At 37.3% G+C, this 12,739-nt stretch overlaps 2 protein-coding genes across 2 annotated transcripts; one reads left to right on the top strand and one right to left on the bottom strand.

The window, feature by feature from the left end:
* Nucleotides 1-2,546: 2,546 nt before the first annotated feature.
* On the bottom strand, nt 2,547-3,474 carry LOC125101300 (vomeronasal type-1 receptor 1-like). The gene is given in 2 exon segments (XM_047731868.1): nt 2,547-2,901; nt 2,903-3,474. Coding segments are annotated over 2 exon segments (927 nt in total).
* Nucleotides 3,475-11,995: 8,521 nt separating this feature from the next.
* Nucleotides 11,996-12,481, top strand: LOC125100156 (60S ribosomal protein L23a). The gene has a single exon (XM_047730095.1). It carries the CDS (start codon nt 12,006-12,008, stop codon nt 12,474-12,476), a length of 471 nt encoding a protein of 156 aa, XP_047586051.1. The 5' UTR covers nt 11,996-12,005; the 3' UTR covers nt 12,477-12,481.
* Nucleotides 12,482-12,739: the final 258 nt, after the last annotated feature.

Here is a 12,739-nt window from a genome sequence, read left to right as displayed (position 1 = left end):
AGGCAGAGCAGCCGGCGGTGCACTTAGTTGCAAGGATGCACCTAGCCCCTTCCTGGGTCCAGCTGAACTCAATAAACCTTGGAAATTTGTAACTGAAATAGAGTACAATATCCTGGCGTCTCCAGAAATACTCAAGGAAATATTAAATGGAAACCATATGATAGGAAATGAAATCTAGACAAAACCTTTACAACTTCCAACAAAATTCACTCAAAATTATACACAAATTTAAAATATACAACTTTCAAAATATCAGAAAGAAAACATGAAAGGAAATTTACACGACTTGGATTTGGTGATGCGTGTTAACACACAACACCAAATACCTGTCCAGGAAAGAAAAAAGTGATAGTGTGAAATTTATACAGTTAAAACTAATACTCTGTGAAAGACCTTGCTCAGAGAACCAAAAGACAACCCACAAACTGTGAGAAATATTTGCCAAACACACATCTGATAAACGATCTGTATTCAAAGTACACAAAAAACTCTCAGGACTCAACAGCAAGAGCACAAATGACCTAATTAACACTGGGTAAATATCTGCACAGCCACCTGGACAAAGAAGATGTACAGATAAAAGATAAGCCTGCAAATACACTCTCCCTCCTCTATCATTAGGAAGTAATCAATGTAAACAACAGTGCAATGGTGCAGCACACCCACGGGAAATGCTAAAGTCCAGAAGATGAGGATACTGGTTCCTGGCAGTGGGGAATGACAGGAATGTTCCTTCATGCTGGGGATACACATACGGCCACTTTGGAAAACAACTTGGCAGTTTTATCAAGGATAAATAAATGTCACTTGAGTATCCAACGATCACACTTCTAGTATTTAGACAAGTGCTTTGAGAAATTGTTCCCTCACAAAAACTAGCATGCGATGGTACACAGGAGCTCCATCAGTGCTAAAAACATAAAGAAATCAGGAAGTCCTTCAATAGATGAATCCATAAGCAAATGGGTGCATCCAAGGGAAGGGTGAAAGGAAGGCCCCACCAGTCTGCAAAAAGGGTGAACTTGGGGACTGCCGGGTTCCTGTACCCGGTCCTGTATAAATCCACACATGCGTACTGAGTGCCCTCACAGATCAGGGCTGTGCTGGCACCTAGAGTTGCCCTGGCAGAATGGGGCCAGCAGAACTCTTCCCAGGTGGGAGAATGAAAAGAAGAATCCATGACCTCTGATGGCATCTACAACCTTTGACACGTGTTGGGTTGAATTTGAACCACTCACTGACCAGGGAGATGTTTCACTCTTCTATTAGAGCCCAGGACTGACAGGCAGAGAACCAAGGATTCATCTCAATCCTGGACTCATGTGTGACACTGGGCAAGTCCTGTCCACCCTGGAAGCCCAGGGAGATGGAGGAGGGGAAGAGGGCCAGTTATGTCTAAACTTAATCCTGACCCTGACCCCAAATGCCAACCCCAGACCCTGACTCTAAGCCCAAAACCCAAATCAGCATCTTATTTCCTAAGCACATAACAGACCCACCTGCTCTGCCCTACCCTACTATGCCATAGGCTGAACATGTAGCACTTGATATTAATGTGTAATTGTGACAAGCTGTCCGATTTTCTCTGCCTGTGGGAGATACCTAGGTCTTGGGTGTGGACCATTATGCCTCCTTCTTTCACACTTCAATCTAAACCTCAGTCACCTGTACATTCAACAGTTCTCAGGACAATAATCTTCTAGGTGTTTGGGGATCTTGTTTATTTTCTGGTGTTCTTTCATTATCTAAACTATAAAAAAATTATTGCAAATTTGAACACATTTCTTAGTTTACATGCAAATATTAATAATTTTGTTTATTTTGAAAACTAAATATGACATATCTCTTCTTTTGGATTTACAAGGAAGTTTGAGTGCCAGTTACATTGCTGTGCAAATAAACATCTTCCTATATTATCACCATCTCTAATCATTAATATGTAGGTATAAACTTCTCAGTTGTCCACAGTTCATTCAGTTCACAGTTCAAGGAGACTGGGATTCACCTTCTCTTTTTATACCAATCTTTTTAGACCAATCTTTTATACCAATCTTTCCCAAGGGAATAAGTTGTACCTCTGTCTCTCAAAACTTTTATATTTCCTTTCTACTGACTCTCAGACATATTTCTGACATACCAAAGTACAGATTACAATTTAATAAACACACATATTTCATCACCTTGCTCAGGGTTAGCATTACCTTACATTAAAAAGTAACCACTATCCTTGGGGGAAGGGGGTATTGATTTCTGTAATTGTATGATAGTGTTTCTTATATTAAAAACTTTCTACATTACTTATGTGTTGTTGCTTTTTGAAAATTTTAAAAGTTATAAACATGGCTTCATAATGTGAACCTTACATTTAATGTCTAAAATGTTTCATAAATTCACAATAAATTATTTCTTTGGATTGGTAACTCAGTTCAATGGGGTTCATGAATATAACTCATGTCACTGATAAGCCTATTCCTCTGCATTCATACAAATGAGTATTGTGGTGTAGCAGAATGCTAAGGAGTGTTCCTATGATCAATTAATTTTCTTCAAGAAGAGGAAATTCTGATTCTTGCTTTCATGAAATTTCTTCTAGAAATTCTATTCTCATTTTTAACTAGAAAGAAAGAACAGATGGTTGGGTAACATGATGAAAAAAAGTTGCTAAATTTCTCCAGTTGCTGCTTTTTCTTACTTGTATAAAATGCATAAATAGTAAAAAAGGTGTTGGTCCAGTAAAAGAAAACAAAGCAGCTCACCAGTATGAGAATAACATGGGTAGCTTTGTTTTCAGGAGAGGGTAATGAAGACTGGATGCTATTGCGAACATTCTGAGCTGTTTGGTGGTGTCTGTAAAGGATATTCACCATGTAAATACTATTACATGTCATCAGAGAGAGAAAAAAAATCTCGAATGAATACTATACTTAGAAATACTGGTGCTATACGGTGATCATATGCATTGTTTTTGCAATAAGGACTATAATACCCAAGTCCATCAACAGTAGCATTCCTCTTGGCCTCAGTTTGTAAAATGACCACAGAATAGATGGACATGTTGATCATCCAGAAGAAAAGTAAGGAAGGTTGAATGAATATAGAGATTCTGTGCTTGAGCCAGGCCCATTTATGATTACTTGGAGTAATAGTCACTGCCTGAAACATACTCTGAAGAGCGGTGGTGCACAGAGAAATACTCAGGGTAACTCTCTGAATATAGAGCACTATTTTACATCCAGCATTGCCCATCTTCAGCCTAATTCCAAAGCATGACATTATAATTGGAATCCCTCTGAATATGAGTGTCAGGGCATTAGGCAAAGTTAAGTGGGCCAGAATCATATCTAAAGGCTTCTTCTTATGAGGAAGAATTAAGAAAGTGTACATATATAATGTAAATAACAAAGAATTCCCCATGAAACCAATACAAGTTTGAAAGATAAAGAAGATCCCAAAAATTATGTCACTGGAAATCATTGTCTCTCAGTCTCGCTTAGATCTTCAAACCAAGTTCAGTACATCCTATAAACAAACAATTTGATTATGAATGTAAATATTAAAGGTAATTGAAACTGAAGAGTAAGATTTCAAGTTTTAGGGAGTCTTCCTGCAGAATCAGCAAATATACAGCTATACCAGACCAATGGATCATCGAGATTCTTAAAGAACAGAACTGTTAAGGAAGAGAACGCAATGCCTATGAAGAATATCACATGTTCTGTGAGAAATTAATAAAAGTAAACTTTGTTTAAAATGAAGCCAGGGGTTCCATACAAATTTTAGGATTGTTTGTTCCAGCTATAAGAAAAATACCAATGGTATTTTGATAGAGATGGCATTGAAATTGTAGATTGCTCTGAAAACCATAGACATTTTAACAATGTTTATTCTTCCAATTCATGAGCATGGATTGTTTTTCCATCTCCTTGTGCCTTTCTCAATTTCTTTCATAAGTGTTCTGTGGAATCTAGACTATAGATCCTTCCTCTTTGGTTAGGTTTATTCCTAGATATCTTATGGGTTTTGGTACCATTGTAAATGGAATTGATTCCTTAATCTCTCTTTCTTCAGTTACATTATTAGTGTATGGAAATGCAACTGATTTCTGTGGAACCAGAAAATAACCCCAAATCACTAAAGGCATGTTGAAAAATAAAAAATAAAACTGAGAACATCACATTGCCTGGCTTCAAGGTATATTACAAAGCTGTGATCATCAAGACAGCATCGTATTGACAGAAAAAAGAACATATAGATCAATGGAACAGAAGAGAGAACCCAGATCTGACCCTCAACTTTATGGTCAACTAATCTTTGACAAAGCAGGAAAAAATATTCAATGGAAAAAAGACAGATTCTTCAATAAGTGGTGCTGGGAAAACTGGACAGTCACATGCAAAAGAATGAAACTTGGCCATTCTCTTACAACATACACAAAGATAAACTCTAAATGGATGAAAGACCTCAGTGCGAGACAGGAATCCCTCAAAGCCTAGAGGAGAACATAGCCAGTAACCTCTTCAACATCAGCCTCAGCAACTTCTTTTTTTTTTTAGATTTTATTTATTTGTTTGACAGAGAGAGAGATCACAAGTAGGCAGAGAGGCAGGCAGAGAGAGAGGAGGAAGCAGGCTCCCTGCTGAGCAGAGAGCCTGATGTGGGGCTCGATCCCAGGATCCTGAGATCATGACCTGAGCCGAAGGCAGAGGTTTAACCCACTGAGCTACCCAGGTGCCCCAGCCTCAGCAACTTCTTTCAAGACGCATCCCTAGAGGCAAGGGAAACAAAAGCAAAAAGAACTTCTGGGTGTGGTGCATAAACAATGAAATCTGGAACACTGAAAAGATATAATTTTTTTAAAAAAAGAAAAAGAAAAAAGAAGAACTTCTGAGACATCATCAGGATAAAGAGCTTCTGCACAGCAAAAGCAGCAAAAGAAACAGTCAACAAAACAAAGAGGCAACCCACAGAATGGCAGAAGATATTCACAAATGACATTATAGACAAAGGGCTGATATCCAAGATCTATAAAGAACTTCTCAAACTCAACACCCAAAAAACAAATAATCTAGTCAAAAAATGAATAGAAGACATGAACAGACACTTCTCCAAAGAAGTCATACAAATGGCTATCAGATATATGAAAAAGTATTCTTCATCATTAGCCATCAGGGAAATTCAAATCAAAACCACACTGAGATACCACCTTACACCTGTGAGAATGGCCAAAATTAACAGAACAGGGAACAATAAGTGTTGGAGAGGATGTGAATAAAGGGGAACCCTCTTACACTATTCTTGGGAATGCAAGTTGGTGCAGCCACTTTGGAAGACAGCATGGAGGTTCCTCAAAAAATTAAAAATATAGCTACTCTAGGGGCGCCTGGGTGGCTCAGTGGGTTAAAGCCTCTGCCTTCGGCTCAGGTCATGATCTCGGGGTCCTGGGATCGAGCCCCACATTGGGCTCTCTGCTCAGCTGGGAGCCTGCTTCCCTCTCTCTCTGCCTGCCTCTCTACCTACTTGTGATATCTCTCTATCTCTCTCTGTCAAATAAATAAAATCTTTAATATATATATATATATATATATATATATATATATATATATATATACTCTATGACCAGGCAATTGTACTACTGGGCATTTATCCCAAAGATACAGATGTAGTGAAAAGAAGGGCCATATGCACCTCAGTGTTCATAGCAGCAATATCCACAATAGCCAAAAGGTGGAAAGAGGCAAGATGCCCTTCAACAGACGAATGGATAAAGAAGGTATGGCTGTTATACACAATGGAATATTACTCAACCATCAGAAGGATGAATATCCCACTTTTGCATCAACATGGATGGGACTTGAGGAGATAATGCTGAGTGAACAAAGTCGAGCAGCGAAAGTCAATTATTATATGGTTTCACTTACTTGTAGAACATAAGGAATAGTATGAAGGACATTAGCAAAGGAAGGGAAAAATGAAGGGTGGGAAATTGGAGGAGAAGATGAACCATGAGAGACTGTGGACTCCAAAAAACAAATTGAGGGTTTTAGAGGGGAGGGGTGTTGGCCCAATGATGGGTATTAAGGAGGGGACGTATTCCATAGAGCAGTGGGTGTTATATGCAAACAATGAATCATGGAACACTACATCTAAAACTAATGATGTACTCTATGGTGACTAACATAACATCATCATCATCATAATAATAATAATTAGGAAGAAGAAAAAAGTATGTGAATTTGGCAAATTTTCAGGATACAAGATAAACACACAAAATTCAGCTGTATTTCTGTACACTAGCACTGAACAATCTAAGTATTTTTTTAGGACAGCAAAATTTAAAACAGCATTTGAAAGACCATGATACTTAGGAATAAATTTAACCAAGGAGGTATAATATTTATACACTAAAAATTAAGAAACATAGCAGTAAGAAATTAAAGAAAACACAAATGAATAGAAACACATCCTATGTCCATGGATTGGAAGACTTAATATTTTTTATTGTGTTATGTTAGTCAACATAAAATACATCATTAGTTTTTGATGTCGTGTTCCAAGATTCATTGTTTACATATAACACCCAGTGCTCCATGCAATATATGCCCTCCTTAACACCCATCACCCAGCTAACCATCCCCCCACACCCTTCCCATCTAAAATCCTCAATTTGTGGCAGACTTAATCTTGTTACAATGGCAATACTCCCTGAAGGGATCGCCAGGTTCGATTTAGCCCCAACCAAGATCTCAATGGCCATTCTTGCAGAAGTGGAAAAACTGAGCCTAAAACATCTATGGAATTTTGAAGAACCTCAAACTGCTAAACCAATTTTTAAAAGAACAAGGCTGAAGATTCATACTTCCTGAGTTCAAAAGTTTCAACAAAGCTAAAATCAAAGCAGTGTGGTACTGGCATAAAGATAGACATATAGATGAATGGAATGGAGTGGAATAGAGAGTCCAGAAACAAACTCTGTATCAATGGTCAACTGATTTTTGATGAGGGTCCCAAGACAATCAGCTGGGAGGAAACAGTGTCCAGTGTTGGACAACTTAATATCTGCATGTAAATGAGTGATGTGGACCCTTATTTTACATCATACACAAAAATTAACGCAAAATAGATCAAAGAACTAAAGAACCATAGGGCAAATCTTCATTTTATTGAAATCAGCAATGTTAACTTAAATAGGACAACAAAAGCATAAAGCAACAAAAGGAAAAATAATTAAATTAGAATTCACAAAATCAAAAGTTTTAGTACATCATAAAACACTATCAGGCAAATAAAGATATTTCCCAAAGATTGAGAAAGTTATTAGCAAATAATGTCTCTGATAAGGGTCTGCATATGGAATACATTAAAAAAGAAAAAAAAACTGTTGAACCCAACCACAAAAAGGCAAACAACTCAACCAAAATGTGGGCAAAAACTTGAACAGACACTTCCCCAAAGATATTCTAATGGCCAAGAAAAACATGAAAATGTGTTCAATACCATTATTCATTAGAGAAAGGCAAAGAAATCAAAACCACAATTAGAACTACTCCACACTCACTACAAGTATCATAATCAGAAAGAAAGAAAATAATGACAAGTATGTGAGAAGTTGGAACTCTCACACATTGCTGGTGGAAATATAAAGTGGTCAGCCCCTGTGGAAAATATTTAGTGGTTCCTCCATATGTTAAACATATTATTATTAATAATTATATATTATATATTAATTATATAATAGCAATTATATATCAATTATATAATAGCAATTATACTCTTAGGCATCTACTTGAGGGGAAATAAGTGTTCAAACAAAAACGTGTACACAAACATTCATAGCATATCCAGTTTCAATAGCTCCAAGGTGGAAACAACCTACTTGCCCAACAACAGAAGAATGGGTAAGCAAAATTTAGTACATTCATATGCTGGACTATTATTCAGCTATAAAAAGGAATGAAGTGCTGATACACACTGCGAGCTTTGCAAACATTATGCCGAGCAAAAGGAGCCAGACAGAAGGCGTCCATATTGTATGATTCTATTTATACTAAGTATAAATTTATATAAATATAAATATCCAGAATAGGTAAATCCACAGTGATGAAGAGCAGAGTAGCAGTTTCCAGAGCTGAGGGCAGGGAGGGAATGAGGAATAACTGCCCGCATGACATGAGGTTTTCATCTGGAATAATGAAAATGTTCCAAAACTAGATAGTGGTGATGGTCAACTGATATTATGAATGTACATAATGCCACTAAATTATAGACCTTAAAATGGTCAAAAGAGTTAATTTTAGGGCGCCTGGGTGGCTCAGTGGGTTAAGCCGCTGCCTTCGGCTCAGGTCATGATCTCAGGGTCCTGGGATCGAGTCCCGCATCGGGTTCTCTGCTCGGCAGAGATCCTGCTTCCCCCCCTCTCTCTCTCTGCCTGCCTCTCCATCTACTTGTGATCTCTCTCTGTCAAATAAATAAATAAAATCTTTAAAAAAAAGAGTTAATTTTATCTTATGTGTATTTTATCACAGTAAAAACATGAAGAAAACAATAGAACTTAGCTCAAAGTTGAGACAGATTATCATTCTTGAGAATGTTTCAACACTTCTAGTGGAAAGCACAGAGAACAGAACTATATATTTAGTGTGATAAAAAAAATAACTCCTAGAAATTAATTACCAATGGAAATGCTACTTAGGAGTAAAGGTAGACTGAAGATATTTTCAGACACATATGCACACATGCAAACACACCACACTACACAGACACACATGCCCGCACACACAGAGTCACTACAAAAGGAAATTCTAAATAATGTTTTTCAAGTAGAAGAAACATTTCCCCTGAAGAACCTGTGTCCTAATTTGGAGTCTAAGAAGTGGCCCCTACAGCACAGTCACCAAAATCCTTCCACAAGTAAACTGTAGACCCAGGGAATATCATGGTGAACTCTATTCAATGGTCAAGATAGGAGTAATTCCACACTTACATTTTGGCCAGTAGTTAAAATTGCGAGCATTCCACAACTCATTTTATTACACTAGTATAATTTTTAAATAAAACCAAGAAATGAAAATATGTAACATAGCAATATCATTTATGAAGATGTAATCCTGAACAAAATCAATTAATTAATCCAACAATATACAAAATGATAGTTTCCATGAATGAGTTAGGTTTCTCCAAGAAAACAAATTTGCCTATTCCTAAGAAAATTAGTCAATAAAATTTACTATATTTAAAGTTAAAGTATGATCTTCTCAATACTTGCATCAAAATTCCTTGATGAGCACTGGGTGTTACACACAACTAATGAATCATGGAAGACTATATCAAAAATTATTGGTGTGGGGTGCCTGGGCAGATCAGCAAGTTAAGCTTCTGCCTTAAGCTCAGGTCATGATCTCAAGGTCCTGGGATTGAGCCCTGCATTGGGCTCTCTGCTCACCTCAGAGCCTACTTCTCCCTCTCTCTGCCTGCCCCTCTACCTACTTGTGATCTCTCTCTCTCTCTCTCTCTCTGTGTCAAATAAATAATAAATAAATCAAATCTTTAAAAAAAATTATTGGTGTAAAATATGTTGGCTAAGAACTTAATAAAAAAAATAGAGCTACCCTATGACCCAGAAATTGCACTACTGGATCTTTGCTGCAAAGATACAGATGTAGTGAAAAGAAGGGTCACATGCACCCCGATATTCATAGCAGCAATGTCCACAATAGCCAAACTGTGGGAAGAGCCAAGATTCCCTTCAGCAGATGAATGGATAAAGATGTGGTCCATATATACAATGGGATATTACTCAGCCGTCAGAAGTGATGAATACCCCACTTTTACATCAACATGGACGGGACTGGAGGAGATTATGCTGAGTGAAATAAGTCAAGCAGAGAGAGTCAATCATCATACGGTTTCACTTACTTGTGGTGAGGAATAGCCCAGAGGACATCAAGAGAAGGAAAGGGGGAAATGAAGAGGGGAATCAGAAGGGGAGATGCAACATGAGAGACTATGGATTCCTGGAAACAGTCTGAGGGTTTGGGAGGGTAGGGGATGGGGGAATGGGTGAGCATGGTGATGGGTATTAAGGAGGGCACATATTGCATGGAGCACCAGGTCTTACAGATAAACAATGAATCATGGAACACTGCATCAAAAACTAACGATGTACTGTATGGTGACTAAGATAACATAATAAAAAAATAAAAGGATACTTTAACAGAGAAAATATAAATAAACAAACAAACAAAATCCCTGATAAAACTCAAAATAATTTTAAAATTAAAACAAATGATAGAAAACTAAGAATAAAGTGGCACATACTTAACCCAGGAAATTAATTATAATCTGGGCCTAATCACCCTGCAAAATGACAAAATACTGCAGACTCTCTGTGAGTGGGAAAATACAAGGTTAACTCTTTTCATTATTTTTGTACCAGAGGGGCTGATCTACAACTTAAGGCAAAAAATAAATGACTAATACATATTTTGGAAAGGAAAAATACCCACAATTTTCTCATTAGATGATATTATTTTCTATGTATAAACTCCCTAAGACTCTAGAGTTTAAAATGTAAAAAGAAGAGAGTTTTTACAAGGTAAAAGGGTAAAAATATCACAATATAATAATCATTTGCAATTCTATAGCAGAAAAAAACTCTATTTCTATAAAACAAAGTTTAAGGGTGAGATACTACATAAACGGTATAAAAATATCAAGTAACTATAAACAAAAACAAGAGACGTGTGAAAGCAGTAAGAGAAAAAGCATGTGACTTTTCATGTTCAAAGACTCAAAGACGTAATATGTAAATGATGTCCACATTTCCAAAATGATATATAAATATTATAGAATCCAGATCTGATTCTCAAAATGAGTTTCCCAACTGTTCAATGTACGTGATATGCACAAGGTCAAAAATAGTCAAAGCAACTTTAAAAGAAGAAAAGTATAATTATTCCATGAAGAATCAAGGTAAATGAGTATGAAGCTACATCATTAAGATATGATGGGTTTGGTGCTAGGAGCCATCTAGGAAACAAATTAGAGTTCCCAGCAGTCAATCAACACATTTTTCTAGTCCTCATACATGATGCAGTAAAGAAGAGAAGTGGGAAAAGAAGGGGCTTTTACAGCAATAGTGTTAGCTCTTTTCTAAGTATGATCTGAGATATTTCTGATATAATGTCCTATAAAATATCATTTTCTTATGCATTGAACACTTAGCTGTAAAAACAAATCCATTAAATATTTTAGAATTTATACAGAGAATATCTTCAAGAGATTAGACCAGATATGTTTTTCTTAAATTTTTAAAAAGCATAAATATAAATAAAAATATTAAAAGATTTTACCACATTAAAATGAAGAATATAAAGCGAGTGTGCTAACAAGCCCCAGGGAGGAGGAGCTACTTGCCACAAACATAACAGCAAATTACAGCTTGCAGAATGTATTTGGAGATGCACACTGTATTCAGGCTAGAAGGTGGAATATTAAGTATAAAAGAAACAAAGGAAAAGGGGAGGAAATGCAAAAGAATAACAAATATGCCTCTAAAAATAGAGTAGGGTAGTGAAGATCTTGGCAACAGCAGAAATACTGTAATTATTAGCAGAAAGGGAGAGAGTTATGGGGTTGTAGGAGTAGATAAATGGAAGAAAGAGAAAAATTACATATAAATACTAACTTGTGGGGGGACATGATTATATGCATACTTAAAAGAAATAAAAGACAGCAAAGTATTAAAGCAATGCCCTAAAAACAAGAGCATATGGGGTGCCTGGCTGACATAGTTGGTTAAGCATCCAACTCTTGGTTTTGGCTGAGGTCATCATCTCATGGGTAGCAAGAGTGAGCCCTACCTGGCTCCATGCTCAGTATGGAGTCTGCTCAAGACTCTCTCTCCATCTCCCACTGTCCCTGCCTCACCCCATGTTCTGTCTGTCTCTCTCTCTCAAATAAATACAGAAATCTTTAAAAACAAAACAACAACAATCCCTTTTACGAAGATGGCGCCGAAAGCTAAGAAGGAAGCCCCTGCCCCTCCCAAAGCCGAAGCCAAAGCAAAGGCTTTGAAGGCCAAGAAAGCGGTGCTGAAAGGCGTCCACAGTCACAAAAAAAAGAAGATCCGCACATCACCTACGTTCCGACGACCCAAGACTCTGCGTCTCCGAAGGCAGCCCAAATACCCTCGAAAGAGCGCCCCCAGGAGAAACAAGCTTGATCACTATGCCATCATCAAGTTCCCCCTGACTACTGAGTCAGCCATGAAGAAAATAGAAGACAACAACACACTCGTGTTCATTGTGGATGTCAAGGCCAACAAGCACCAGATCAAACAGGCTGTGAAGAAGCTCTATGACATTGATGTAGCCAAGGTCAACACCTTAATCAGGCCTGATGGAGAGAAGAAGGCATACGTTCGGCTGGCCCCTGACTATGATGCTTTGGATGTTGCCAACAAAATTGGGATCATCTAAACTGAGTCCAGCTGGCTAAATCTAAATACAGTTTTTTCATGATAAAAAAAAAAAAAAACAACAACAACCACCACCAAAACAAGTGCATAAAGCTGAAAAAAAAGTGCAACCAACAAAAGAAAGCAATAGCCACTATTTACATTGACATGCATAGAGCTTAGACATGCATAGAGGGGATTATGCTGAATGAACTAAGTCAAGCAGAGAGAGAAAATTATCATATTGCTTCAATCACATGTGAACATAAGGAATAGAGCAGAGGA

This window comes from Lutra lutra, chromosome 5, assembly GCF_902655055.1.
Source record: "Lutra lutra chromosome 5, mLutLut1.2, whole genome shotgun sequence".
Lineage (NCBI taxonomy): Eukaryota > Metazoa > Chordata > Mammalia > Carnivora > Mustelidae > Lutra > Lutra lutra.
This window is presented reverse-complemented; position numbering and strand designations above follow the sequence as displayed.